This window comes from Salmo trutta, chromosome 1, assembly GCF_901001165.1.
Source record: "Salmo trutta chromosome 1, fSalTru1.1, whole genome shotgun sequence".
Classification (NCBI taxonomy): Eukaryota; Metazoa; Chordata; class Actinopteri; order Salmoniformes; family Salmonidae; genus Salmo; species Salmo trutta.
In genome coordinates this window covers 53,946,299-53,959,497 of record NC_042957.1, presented here as the reverse complement: position 1 = coordinate 53,959,497, position 13,199 = coordinate 53,946,299, and the positions used below count along the sequence as shown (strand labels likewise).

At 40.9% G+C, this 13,199-nt stretch overlaps 1 protein-coding gene across 1 annotated transcript; it reads left to right on the top strand.

The window, feature by feature from the left end:
- Nucleotides 1–5,023: 5,023 nt before the first annotated feature.
- LOC115200378 (protein FMC1 homolog) lies at nucleotides 5,024–12,877 on the top strand. The gene is made up of 2 exons (XM_029763406.1): nucleotides 5,024–5,202; nucleotides 11,557–12,877. Exons 1-2 carry the CDS (start codon nucleotides 5,038–5,040, stop codon nucleotides 11,758–11,760), a joined length of 369 nt encoding a protein of 122 aa, XP_029619266.1. The 5' UTR covers nucleotides 5,024–5,037; the 3' UTR covers nucleotides 11,761–12,877.
- Nucleotides 12,878–13,199: the final 322 nt, after the last annotated feature.

Below are 13,199 nucleotides of genomic sequence, written 5' to 3'. Positions count from 1 at the left end.
TCCTAGTTGATCACCAAACATTTCTGTAAAAAAACTACGATAAAGCTTTGCTTTCCTATTTTTTTTATTCAGTTTGTGCTATTGGCAGTAGGTGCAATTCAGCAGCTCTAGTGCCGAAGGCAAAGTGTTCCCAGTTTGAACCATTTCATGTGTCTGAAGATAGAACTCCGCCTATCCGGCATGATCACAGAGCAAATCAAGTGCACCTATAGGCCTACAAATGAGTATAGCAAAGTGTTCTAATAAGCTTGCGTTATTATTAGCGACTTGTGTCTTTTATAATATCGAGGAATATTTCACCTTCTCTGGTCATAGAGTAACAACATGAATTGGTGCATGAGGCAGAAATAATGAGGTGTGACTTAACCTTCAGCTGGAAGACTGTCTGGACATTTTTCTCAGTGGAGGGATGTAGAGAGGAGGGACAGTAAGTCGGGTGAGAGGCAGCCATAGCCGCAAGAAGTAGGGGTGATGCTATTTATATGTTTTCACAAAAGTAGTGCACTGGGCCTTTACTAGTATTAGCGTCTTTAGCGCAGGCCAAAAATTATAATTCAACATCTCTGCTTTGGCAAAAAAGGTAGTTGTATAATTAATAACAGTAGCTTGCAGGATTCAATAATTGGAATTGTAAGAGTTGTTGCCCTGTCCATTTCTCTGCGATTGTCATTCTATCCAGAAAAAACAAAACCCTGTCCTCAAACATGTACATCAAAAGTTATGGGCAAAGACAGAAAACATCAAATGTAATATTTTTCTTCATAAAATAACATGGGAAAACAACCACTTTTTGTGCAGTGTTAATTTATCATCCTTACAAACCACTTAAAGTAAATGTACATTACTGTGTTGTACATTGGCTGGTCATCTAGGTTTGTACCTGTAGACTTTCCATCACCATGAAGAAAAACAACGCACAATACAGTAATTGAGTACATTGAGACATCAAGTGGTTTGTGATGATGTGATGTGATGATGTGGCTCAGTTGGTAGAGCATGGCACTTGAAATGCTAGGGTTGTGGGTTTGATTCCCACGGGGGACCAGTATGAAAAATAATGAACAGGTATGCACTCACTACTGTAAGTTGCTCTGGATAAGAGTGTCTAGTAAAAGGAATGAATAGACCATTTCAGTTAACACATAGACATAAGTTGCATTTGCAAAGTATTTCAAGAAATAGGAAAACATTTTTTTTTATATTCAACAAGTATTACCAGATGAACTGTTTGTGCAGACAATTGTCATACTCAAGTTAAAAATGCTGGTAAACACTCAAATACAAATACATTTAGTTTTTTCAAATATCACAAAAGTGATACTTTACTAGTCCTGAATTAGCGGACCGATATAGACCCCAAACTACTTCCCTCGGCTATCAAATCAAATCAAATGTATTTATATAGCCCTTCGTATATCAGCTGAAATCTCAAAGTGCTGTACAGAAACCCAGCCTAAAACCCCAAACAGCAAGCAATGCATGTGAAAGAGGCACGGTGGCTAGGAAAAACTCCCTAGGAAAAACTCCCTAGAGAGGCCAAAAACCTAGGAAGAAACCTAGAGAGGAACCAGGCTATGAGGGGTGGCCAGTCCTCTTCTGGCTGTGCCGGGTGGATATTATAACAGAACATGGTCAAGATGTTAAAATGTTCATAAATGACCAGCATGGTCAAATAATAATAATCATTGTAGTTGTCGAGGGTGCAACAAGCACGTCCGGTGAACAGGTCAGGGTTCCGTAGCCGCAGGCAGAACAGTTGAAACTGGAGCAGCAGCATGGCCAGGTGGACTGGGGACAGCAAGGAGTCATCATGCCAGGTAGTCCCGAGGCATGGTCCTAGGGCTCAGGTCCTCCGAGAGAAAGAAAGAAAGAGAGAAAGAGAGAATTAGAGAGAGCATATTTAAATTCACACAGGACACCGGATAAGACAAGAGAATACACCAGATGAAACAGACTGACCCTAGCCCCCCGGCACATAAACTACTGCAGCATAAATACTGGAGGCTGAGACAGGAGGGATCAGAAGACACTGTGGCCCCATCCGATGATACCCCCGGACAGGGCCAAACAGGCAGGATATAACCCCACCCACTGCCAAAGCACAGCCCCCACACCACTAGAGGGATGTCTACAACCACCAACTTACCGTCCGAAGACAAGGCCGAGTATAGCCCACAAAAATCTCCGCCACGGCACAACCCAAGGGGGGCGCCAACCCAGACAGGAAGACCACGTCAGTGACTCAACCCACTCAAGTGACGCACCCCTCCCATGGACGGCATGGAGGAACACCAGTAAGTCAGTGACTCAGCCCCTGTAATAGGGTTAGAGGCAGAGAATCCCAGTGGAAAGAGGGGAACCGGCAAGGCAGAGACAGCAAGGGTGGTTCGTTGCTCCAGCCTTTCCGTTCACCTTCACACTCCTGGGCCAGACTACACTTAATCATAGGACCTACTGAAGAGATAAGTCTTCAGTAAAGACTTAAAGGTTGAGACTGAGTCTGCGTCTCTCACATGGGTAGGCAGACCATTCCATAAAAATGGAGCTCTATAGGAGAAAGCCCTACCTCCAGCCGTTTGCTTAGAAATTCTAGGGACAATTAGGAGGCCTGCGTCTTGTGACCGTAGCGTACATGTAGGTATGTACGGCAGGACCAAATCGGAAAGATAGGTAGGAGCAAGCCCATGTAATGCTTTGTAGGTTAGCAGTAAAACCTTGAAATCAGCCCTTGCCTTAACAGGAAGCCAGTGTAGGGAGGCTAGCACTGGAGTAATATGATCAAATTTTTTGGTTCTAGTCAGGATTCTAGCAGCCGTATTTAGCACTAACTGAAGTTTGTTTAGTGCTTTATCCGGGTAGCCGGAAAGTAGAGCATTGCAGTAGTCCAGCCTAGAAGTAACAAAAGCATGGATTCATTTTTCTGCGTCATTTTTGGACAGAAAGTTTCTGATTTTTGCAATGTTACGTAGATGGAAAAAAGCTGTCCTTGAAACAGTCTTGATATGTTCTTCAAAAGAGAGATCAGGGTCCAGAGTAACACCGAGATCCTTCACAGTTTTATTTGAGACGACTGTACAACCATCCAGATTAATTGTCAGATTGAATAGAAGATCTCTTTGTTTCTTGGGACCTAGAACAAGCATCTCTGTTTTGTCCGAGTTTAAAAGTAGAAAGTTTGCAGCCATCCACTTCCTTATGTCTGAAACACAGGCTTCTAGCGAGGGCAATTTTGGAGCTTCACCATGTTTCATTGAAATGTACAGCTGTGTGTCGTCCGCATAGCAGTGAAATTTAACATTATGTTTTCGAATGACATCCCCAAGAGGTAAAATATATAGTGAAAACAATAGTGGTCCTAAAACGGAACCTTGAGGAACACCGAAATTTACAATTGATTTGTCAGAGGACAAACCATTCACAGAGACAAACTGATATCTTTCCGACAGATAAGATCTAAACCAGGCCAGAACTTGTCCATGTAGACCAATTTGGGTTTCCAATCTCTCCAAAAGAATGTGGTGATCGATGGTATCAAAAGCGGCACTAAGATCTAGGAGCACGAGGACAGATGCAGAGCCTCGGTCTGACGTCATTAAAAGGTCATTTACCACCTTCACAAGTGCAGTCTCAGTGCTATGATGGGGTCTAAAACCAGATTGAAGCGTTTCGTATATATTGTTTGTCTTCAGGAAGGCAGTGAGTTGCTGTGCAACAGCTTTTTCTAAAATTTTTGAGAGGAATGGAAGATTCGATATAGGCCGATAGTTTTTTATAATTTATGGGTCAAGATTCGGCTTTTTCAAGATTCGGCTTTATTACTGCCACTTTTAGTGAGCTTGGTACACATCCGGTGGATAGAGAGCCGTTTATTATGTTCAACATAGGAGGGCCAAGCACAGGAAGCAGCTCTTTCAGTAGTTTAGTTGGAATAGGGTCCAGTATGCAGCTTGAGGGTTTGGAGGCCATGATTATTTTCATCATTGTGTCAAGAGATATAGTACTAAAACACTTTAGTATCTCCCTTGAGCCAAGGTCCTGGCAGAGTTGTGCAGACTCAGGACAATGGAGCTTTGGAGGAATACCCAGATTTAAAGAGGAGTCCGTAATTTGCTTTCTAATGATCATGATCTTTTCCTCAAAGAAGTTCATAAATGTATTACTGCTGAAGTGAAAGCCATCCTCCATTTGCGAATGCTGCTTTTTAGTTAGCTTTGCGACAGTATCAAAAATAAATTTTGGATTGTTCTTATTTTCCTCAATTAAGTTGGAAAAATAGGATGATCGAGCAGCAGTGAGTGCTCTTCGATACTGCACATAGTAGCGGTGGGGTAATGGTGTGGGGAATGTTTTGCTGGCACACATTAGGTACCTTGAAACAAATTGAACCCATTCCAGGGCGCCCGGTCCTTCACAGAGAAAAGAGAATGGCTCCGGAGGGGATGGCCGTATTTTTACGGACTCCTGACCAATTGTACTGTTTTGTGGGGGTTTTAAACTTCTGTATGTAAACTTCTGACCCACTGGAATTGTGATACAGTGAATTATAAGTGAAATAATCTGTCTGTAAACAATTGTTGGAAAAATTACTTGTGTCATGCGCAAAGTAGATGTCCTAACCTCATATATATCCTCGTTATTTTAATTTTATTCTCTTACTATTTTCCTTTAGTTTATTTAACACATTTTTCTATATACTTTTTTGAAACTCTGCATTGTTGGTAAAGGGCTTGTAAGTAAGCATTTCACGGTAAGGTCTACATCTGTTGTATTCGGCGCATTTGACAAATACATTTGATTTGACATCTTGAATCCATGCCTACAAAGAATTCCGGATGTTCTGAAGGCAAAGGGGGGTCCGACTCGGTACTAGATGGGTGTACCTAAAAAACTGTCCACTGAGTGTAATATCTTTTGAATGAGTTATCGATATTTGCCATGGTTTGAAACGTGGGCTTTTATTTTGAAGGTTTTAATTATTACTATACGAAAGTGATGTCATTATTTGTGCTCCTGGTAGTAGGTGAGCACGAATGATTTATGTCATCGGTGCGCACCCAAACAAGCCAGTCCAACATGGCGTCGTTGTCTTCACCTCTACGCATTTGCCGGGGGATCCTGAAGGAGATACGAGCGATTAAAGGACCGAAATACAAACAATCTTTGACATACAATTATGTTTTAGATCAATTCCGTAAAAACCAGGTAAGTCATGTTGATGAGTAAATGAGGTTAGCTAGCTACAACTTTAATGGAACCATGACATCTATCCACCATAGTAATGTAAGCTAATGTGGCTAATTTAGCTAGATTGCGTGGTTAAAAATGTGTTAGCGACCCCAGCCACAATTTAGCCATCCTGGAACGGGTTGTCTTCAAGCATAAGCCGCATTGGTGGCTTTCTTATGGGACTAATTTGCTAAATTACAGTGATAAGCTAACGTTATCCAATGGCAGCACCAGGTTAGTATCATTGACCCTAACGTTACTTGTAGCTGTCTAACCAAGCCAAGGTGACCGTCGTGAGCTTGTGTGTCTAACGTTAACATTAGTGCTACTTTTTCTCCTATGCACTATTATTAGGCCTAGATATTGCAGGACTACCGGCATGATGATGATAATAATAATAAATAACCATTAACAATGTTCATTTGCTGTAGCAGTGCAGAAATGTACAGCGATTCTCAACAGCAGACGCTTCAGAGAGCTTTGGGGTCCCTGAAAAGGCAGGATAACAACTAGGTAACAAATTGAAAATAACAGCAGGCCACAATATTTCACATTTAAATAAAGGTTACAGACACACACATTGACCAACAAGTTATTTTGTTGACATTGACGTATGTCCCCATTACCAGTAAAACATAATCAAAACCTATTTCTTTCACTTACTTGCTGTGCTGTTTCGTTGTTCAGTTGTTTCATTCTCAACCAGAATTTCTATGGAACGCGTGTCAAAAAATGATACACCAGAAATAGCACTATTTGACCAATCAGGTTGACTGCACATACATTTTTTTACGTAGTTATTACACATTGATTACACTATCACTCGTATTTCATATGTCACAACGATTCATCGATGCATATGCAATGATGCTGGTTAAAGTTCTCGCACACCTACATTGCTGGTCATAAAAAAAGCTAGCTAGCTCATGGATGCAAACAATGTTCTTCCCCAAAAACATAGCAAAACGACATCTGTTTCAGTAGCTATATAGTTAGCTAGCTAACTATATAGCTAGGTGTCATCTATAAGGATTGAGCCACAATAGTGGACTTTGCGGTTAGCCTTCAAAATTAAAGTATGGCATATTTCTACTATTTGTATTCATTTGCATCACTGTGAATGACATACTTTTATTTTGAAGGCAAACCGCTAATTCCACTATTGTGCCTAATCCTTATTGTGGCTAGCTTCACAACACATAACCCAGCGGTCGAGCCTCACTAGCCAGATGAAGTAAACTGGCTGCTTATAACGTTAGCTTTGGGCAACAGGGTTAAGTAGCTGGCTAGCAATTTATTTTCATGAACTGACGTTCAATTTCAATAGGTGAACAACAAGTGGCAACTTAGCTAATACTTACAAGGATTCCTAAATCATTGCTAAGAATAATGAAAATGACTGCAGTTTCTACTGGTCATTGATTTCAGGCTGGTTGTATTGGTGCTAGCTAGGTACCCCAGAAGTTGCGGTCGAACAAATTATGCTTTATTACCAACGCGGTATTGTAAACACATCGTTCGTGGTCAGTGTTTGCTTGTTTGCAGACTTTCCTGTACAGCTTTGACAGTGCTACTGTATCTTTTTTGACACGCAAAGACCCAAACGGCGTTCCACAGTATGTATGTTGTGAAGCTAATAGCAGTGATGCTATTACTGTGTAACTCCAGTAGGGCAAAATCTGGAAAAAATAGCGCACTTGGTAGTGTGTACCGGTGCTCGACCAGTCGGCGAAAGCCAACATCACCCACGACAGAGAACGGTTGATTGTCAAGGGCAATGAATTCCATTATCTTGGCTTTGATGGATTTCGCCTTCGAGTTGTCTCGCTGAAATTTTCTTACTCTTTCAAATGACTGCTCGACTTGTTGACTGCTCGATCAACACAGCAGACATTGTGGGCTAGTTTAGGAATGCCGTGTTGCATTTATAGCGCAAAATTTTACGTGGCGTCATTATGTCATGTACCTTCGTTATATAGGTATGCACGTCAGCTTTGACATCGGTTTTGCACATTGGTGTTAAAATAAATCGACCAATATCTAGTTTTTGTTAATATCGTCTGATTCCGATATGTTCACCGATTATATCGTGCATCCCTAATTGAATTGAATCTGTTTGACAGGCATTGACATATTGTGAGTGTCATTGAATATGGTCTGATGTTGGGGGGGTTGGTGGATTTTTTTGCGACAGTGGGCCTGGGGAAGAAGATTAGATTGGTATAGCTAGCCAATCATAGCATTCCTTTCTTCTTGGCAAATGTGTTACCAACCATTCAAACTCATCAACTTAACAAATGTAGGCTTCATTCAAACATTGGCCAAGAATACGAGGCAAAATGGTAAGGCCATAGCCCAACCATGAGATGGGACACGATCCTGTCTTCATGCAGTAGGCTATATATTCACACTGACCCCACTGACTACATCCTCTTTAGTTAGTAGATGTGATGTAGTATACAACGTAAAGTTAGCCATTTTTTCCCAAGAAATGTTATTTTTCATGCTTTGTGAACAACAGGTCCTTTTCCAACAATGCAGAGAGAAAGATGATTAAAAAAAAAAAAAAAAAAGTTATTGACATTTTGACACGAGGAATAAATACAATGTGAATACAATAATAACATGGCTATATACAGGAAGTAGTACCCGCGAGTCGATGTGCAGGAGTAAGAGGTAATTGAGGTAGCTTGCATATAGGTAGGGGTAAAGTGACTAAGCAATATGATGGGTAATAGACAGTAGCATCAGCTATGTGGAGAGTATGAAAGTCTGTGTGTGTTGTGATGTAAGTGTGTGTGTGGGTAGAGTCCAGTGTGTGCATCGTCGGTGCAAAGAAGGGTCAATGCAGGTAGTCCGGGTAGCCATTTGATGAGCTATTTAGCAGTGATAGGTTTGGATTTCTGAACTTTAAATGTTATTAATCATTAGTTGTAGTAGAGACCGGAGGGTTGCCATAGCCGAGGGGCTACACCAGAGGTTAATGGTTATCTGTAGGAGGAAAGTATATAGTGGGTGCAATTAAGCTTGGAATGTACTGAGTGTAGGGAAAGCGACCACATGGTAGGCATTGATAAGGGGAGAGAGCCATGGATTAGTGATGAAGGGGGTCGAGGTCACGTTACGGGAGAAAGAAAAGTTTCTGGCCCGTATCACTTAGTTTCCTGCCTAGCAATAAAGATGCAATGTTTGTTCAGATGTGTAGGAGGAGACTCAGCTTAGGAGGAAGGGTTAAATATCAGTGCTTGTGTATACAATGTCTTTGTCTAATGCAGCTGTATTGATACTCTGGGAAGAATAAACTTGGTTTGAGATTTCATAGTGTCCGTAGGTTCTAATTCTCAGAGTTAAAACTCTAACAGCAGTCTTATGGCTTGGCGGTAGAAGCTGTTCAGGATCCTGTTGATTCCAGACTCTGTTATCATATAGTCTGTATATTTTTGAAGTATTCAAAAATATACAGTGTCCAACAACATCTGCTCCCCGGGCGCCGATGACATCGATTAAGGCAGCCTCCCGCACCTCTCTGATTCAGTGGTTGGGTTAAATGCGGGAGACACATTTCAGTTGAATTAATTAATTTGTGCAACTGACTAGGTATCCCCTTTCCTTTAGAAAGTCTACACCTCCTTGAACTTTTTTCCACATTTTACTGACTTAAAATTCAATCTAACAATGGATTAAACATTTTTTTTCTACAGATCTAAAAACCTACTCCTCATTTTCAAATTGAAAGAATAAAAAAAATATATAAGTTGGACAAGTCGCCAACCCTCTGAGTTAATACTTGGTGAAATCACCTTGGGCAGCTGTGAATCATTTGGAATAAGATTCTACCAACTCTTCGGGTTACATGCACTCAGTTGCTAGTTTATTAGGTACACTACCCTGTTCAAGGAAATGGTTAGCTCCTAGAGACAGTGAGTCACGTGGCTATGGGTTGCTATATAAAGCAGGCAGACAGGCATCAAGGCATTCATTTTAATGTTGGATTGATTGAACGTTAGAATTGGCAAAACGAGTGACCTAAGCGACTTTGAGCATGGTATAATCGTCGGTGCTAAGCACACCGGTTCCAGTATCTCAGAAGCGACCGGCCTCCTGGGCTTTTCACGCATGACAGTGTCTAGGGTTTAATGAGAATGGAGCGACAAACATCCAGTCAGCGGCAGTCCTGTGGGCGAAAACAGCTCATTGATGAGAGAGGTTGAAGGAAAATGTCAAGAATCGTGCAAGCTAACATGTGGGCCACAAACAGGGAAATAACGGCACAGTACAAAGTGTGCAGAACGGCATTTCGGAACTCAACAGATCTACACAACCTACTACTCATTTTCACGGATGGGCTATTGCAGCAGACGACCACACCGGGTTCCACTCCTATCAGCTTAAAACAAGAAGAAGCGGCTCCAGTGGACACGCAATCACCAACACTGGACAATTGAGCAGTGGTAAAAGATTGCCTGGTCCGACTAATCCCGCTTCCTGTTGCGTCATGATTGAAACCATCTCTATTTTCAAGTATTGTGGTGGCAGCATCATGTTATGGGTATGCTTGTCACCGGCAGGGACTGGAAAGTTTATTCGGATCAAAAGACATATGAAAGGAGCACAGCCCAGGCAAAAAGCTACAGAAAAACCCACTTCAGTCTTCTGAAAACCTAACCCTGGAGTGGAGTTTTATTTTTTAGTTGGACAAATAAACATTTTAATGCAAAAGACACACCAGAATGGCTGTCAAAAGTGGTTGATTGTTCCTGAATGGTCCAGTCTCAGTCCTGACTTGTCTCAGATTAGATTTTTTTATTAATTTGTTTTAACCAGATTTAAGATTTTAAATATTGCTGTCCATCAATCATTCACAACCAAATTTACTGGGCTTGAGAAATGTTGATTTAAAAACTATGGCTATGCAGTATTTTTACCTTAAGAGTTGTGCAAAGTTAGTAGAATCTTAATGAAAGTTATTCACAGCTGTAATGGTTGCCAATGATGCTTCCACCAAGTATTAAACCTCTTAGTGCGGAGACCCCGCTAAGCAGGATCAAATTCGACAACATCGGCGCGCGCCAAATACAAAATTGTAATATTAAACATTCATGAAAATACAAGTGTCATGATTCTTTAGCTTAGAATCTTGGTAATCTAATTGCGTTGTCAGATTTCAAAAAGGTTTTACGGCGAAAGCAGAAAGCATAGCATTCGATTGTCTGAGGACAACGCCTCACATTAGCATATTTTCCAAACCAGCACAGGCGTCACGAAATAGCAAATAGCGATAAAATAAATCACTTACTTTTGAAGATCTTCCTCTGTTTGCAATCCCAAGGGTCGCAGCTACACAATGAATGGTTGTTTTGTTCGATAAAGTCCTTTATATCCCAAAAACGCTGTTTAGTTGGCGCCATTGATTTCAATAATCGTCCTTCAACATGCATACAAAGGATTCCAAAAAGTTACCAGCAAAGTTCATCCAAACGAGTCAAACGATGTTCTTTATTAATCCTCAGGTTGTCTAATATCTAAATAAATGATAATATTTCAGACGGAGATTACTATGTCCAATGGCAAAGGAAAAGAACGAAGAGCGCACCCACGTTCACGCGTGCAAAAAGACTACTTTTGCCCTGGCGCTCAACTTGGAAAGACTACAAATACTTCTTCATTGAAAAAAAAACAAGTCTAAAACCTTGTATAAAGACTGACATCTACTGGAAGCCATAGGAACTGCAATCTGGGAGGTGGAAATTAGATCTTTCAATAGCATTGCATTGGAAGTCATTCGGAGCTCCAAAAACTAATTTTCCGGATCGATTTTCCTCGGGTTTTTGCCTGCTATATCAGTTCTGTTATACTCGCAGACATTATTAGTTTTCTATCCAATTCTACCAATTATATGCATATTCTAGCTTCTGGGCCTGAGTAACATGCAGTTTACTTTGGGCACTTCAGACAGGCGGAAATTCAGGAAACTAGCCTTACTCGCAGAGAGGTTAACTCTGGGGTGTGAAGACACACAATCAAGACATCTTGTATTTGTTTATTAATTTTGAAAATGTTCTATAACTTTCTTTCACTTTGAAATTGTGCAGTACTGTAGGGGGAAAAAATCAAATGTAATCCCTTTTTAGATTTTATTTTAAGGCAGCAAAATGTGAAGACACGGGGGTGTTTACTTTCACTAGGCACTTTATATTTCTTTAGTAAATGTATCATATCTATTTTCAAGTGTAATTGCTGCATAAATTCACCTTCAAGATGGTGACGTTAGTCCTATGTTGGTGTCATTGTTATGCATGCTTTTTATCTTAATTCTGCCCATTTTGTTAGATCACTGGGGAGAGATATTGTCGTGCTCAGGAGGAGGCCCTCCATGCTTCGCACAGCTACCTCTGTCTGCTCACCTCCACCCGGCAACACATGGCTCTCTACGACATGTACCATGGGAAAGGGCAGCGTGACACAGAGGAGATGGCAGGAATTGTGGGGCTCAGGCTGCCCACCCAGCCTGGAGGGAAGGGCTGGGAGAAGTGAGAGAAGGGATGGGAGAAGACTCGTACAACACCAGAGGGTTGTAATCATCACGCTGGACCTAATGCTATTTTGCTGTTTTACAAAACAGAGGAAGAGATGAAGGCTGCGACGAACAATGACTGTGAATTGTTATTATACAAGGGAGGATCAAAGCTATTAGAAATATGAGATTCCCAGCTTTCCCTACCACTCCTCACTTTCTATGTCTGTGTCAAGACAATGGCTGTAATTAAAATCTTTGTAAATACAATGGGACAAATTTTGCCAATTAAAGTATTAATCACTTTTATCGGGTCAGCATGACATCACACTTTTCTTGCAATCCGTATGCTGCTAGTGCCTGTTTAATAATCTGCTAATAAAACATAACCAATTAAGTAATGATATCCCTTTTGACCTCAATTCAGTAAGGCTTCCTTGGCGCAATGTATGATGTTCAGGTAAAGCACTCATACTCGGCAGATAAAACCGATGATAACTCAGTCATTTGTATATTTTAAAGGACATCGGGCAATTAAAATTCCTGGTTAATTAAAAGATTAAACATTACAAAGAGGGTATGATAAGTCAGATGGATGGATCATTGCGTGGCCTTTGATATTTTAAATGTTTTGTTCACTACCTTTTGGCCAGTGGTTTAAACAGTGTGAAGACCAGCCAACAGTGAAATAAAGAAAAGGTCTTAGATAGTGCTAGGGCATGCAACATACATAAGAGAAGTTTAACAACATGCTTTATTTTGTCTCGTGGGCGTTTTATAAGAGGAGTATTACCAGCACAATGGAAAACAGCAGATAGGAGTTGTATTGCTTTGTACTGGCAGATTAATTTGTTTCATTGTGTCCATGGCAACTGGCATTTCAACCAACTCCACTACATTTTTCTCTGCAGTCTTTTGCTATATATTGTTTTATACGAGTAACATGTATTGCCTTCTGGGAACTGTTTTTTTTTTTCGTTCTTTGCCCTTTGCTATGTTTTCATCCTGGATTATCGTTCAAAAAGAAAGCCTCGTCATTAACTCTGCCCCTATTGGACTATTCATTCTCTTCTATTCATCCCCTTTTCTTAAATAAATCTGTGTAGCTGTGTAACTCTCCACATTCCATTTGTTACACGGTGACTAAGATTGTCTTCTGTGTGGGTTTAAATAGATTGACCCTAGAGCTACGCAGAACACTGTGACACATAGGGACAATAAATATGCTTGCACATGCGCGGCAGCACCCACCGTCCACATGCATGCAGTGGGAACGTAATGCATAGTGGCACACCAACAGATAGCGTCAAATTATATTGTTATAAAGTCGCAAAATAACACGCGTCTCTACACCCCACTCCTCCATGCATACCAAGACATGGAATTACTTTGACACACAGCTGGCGAGAAGCACAAGCGTGTCACTGCTATGTGTATGTTTTGAGGTGGTGTGTGAAAA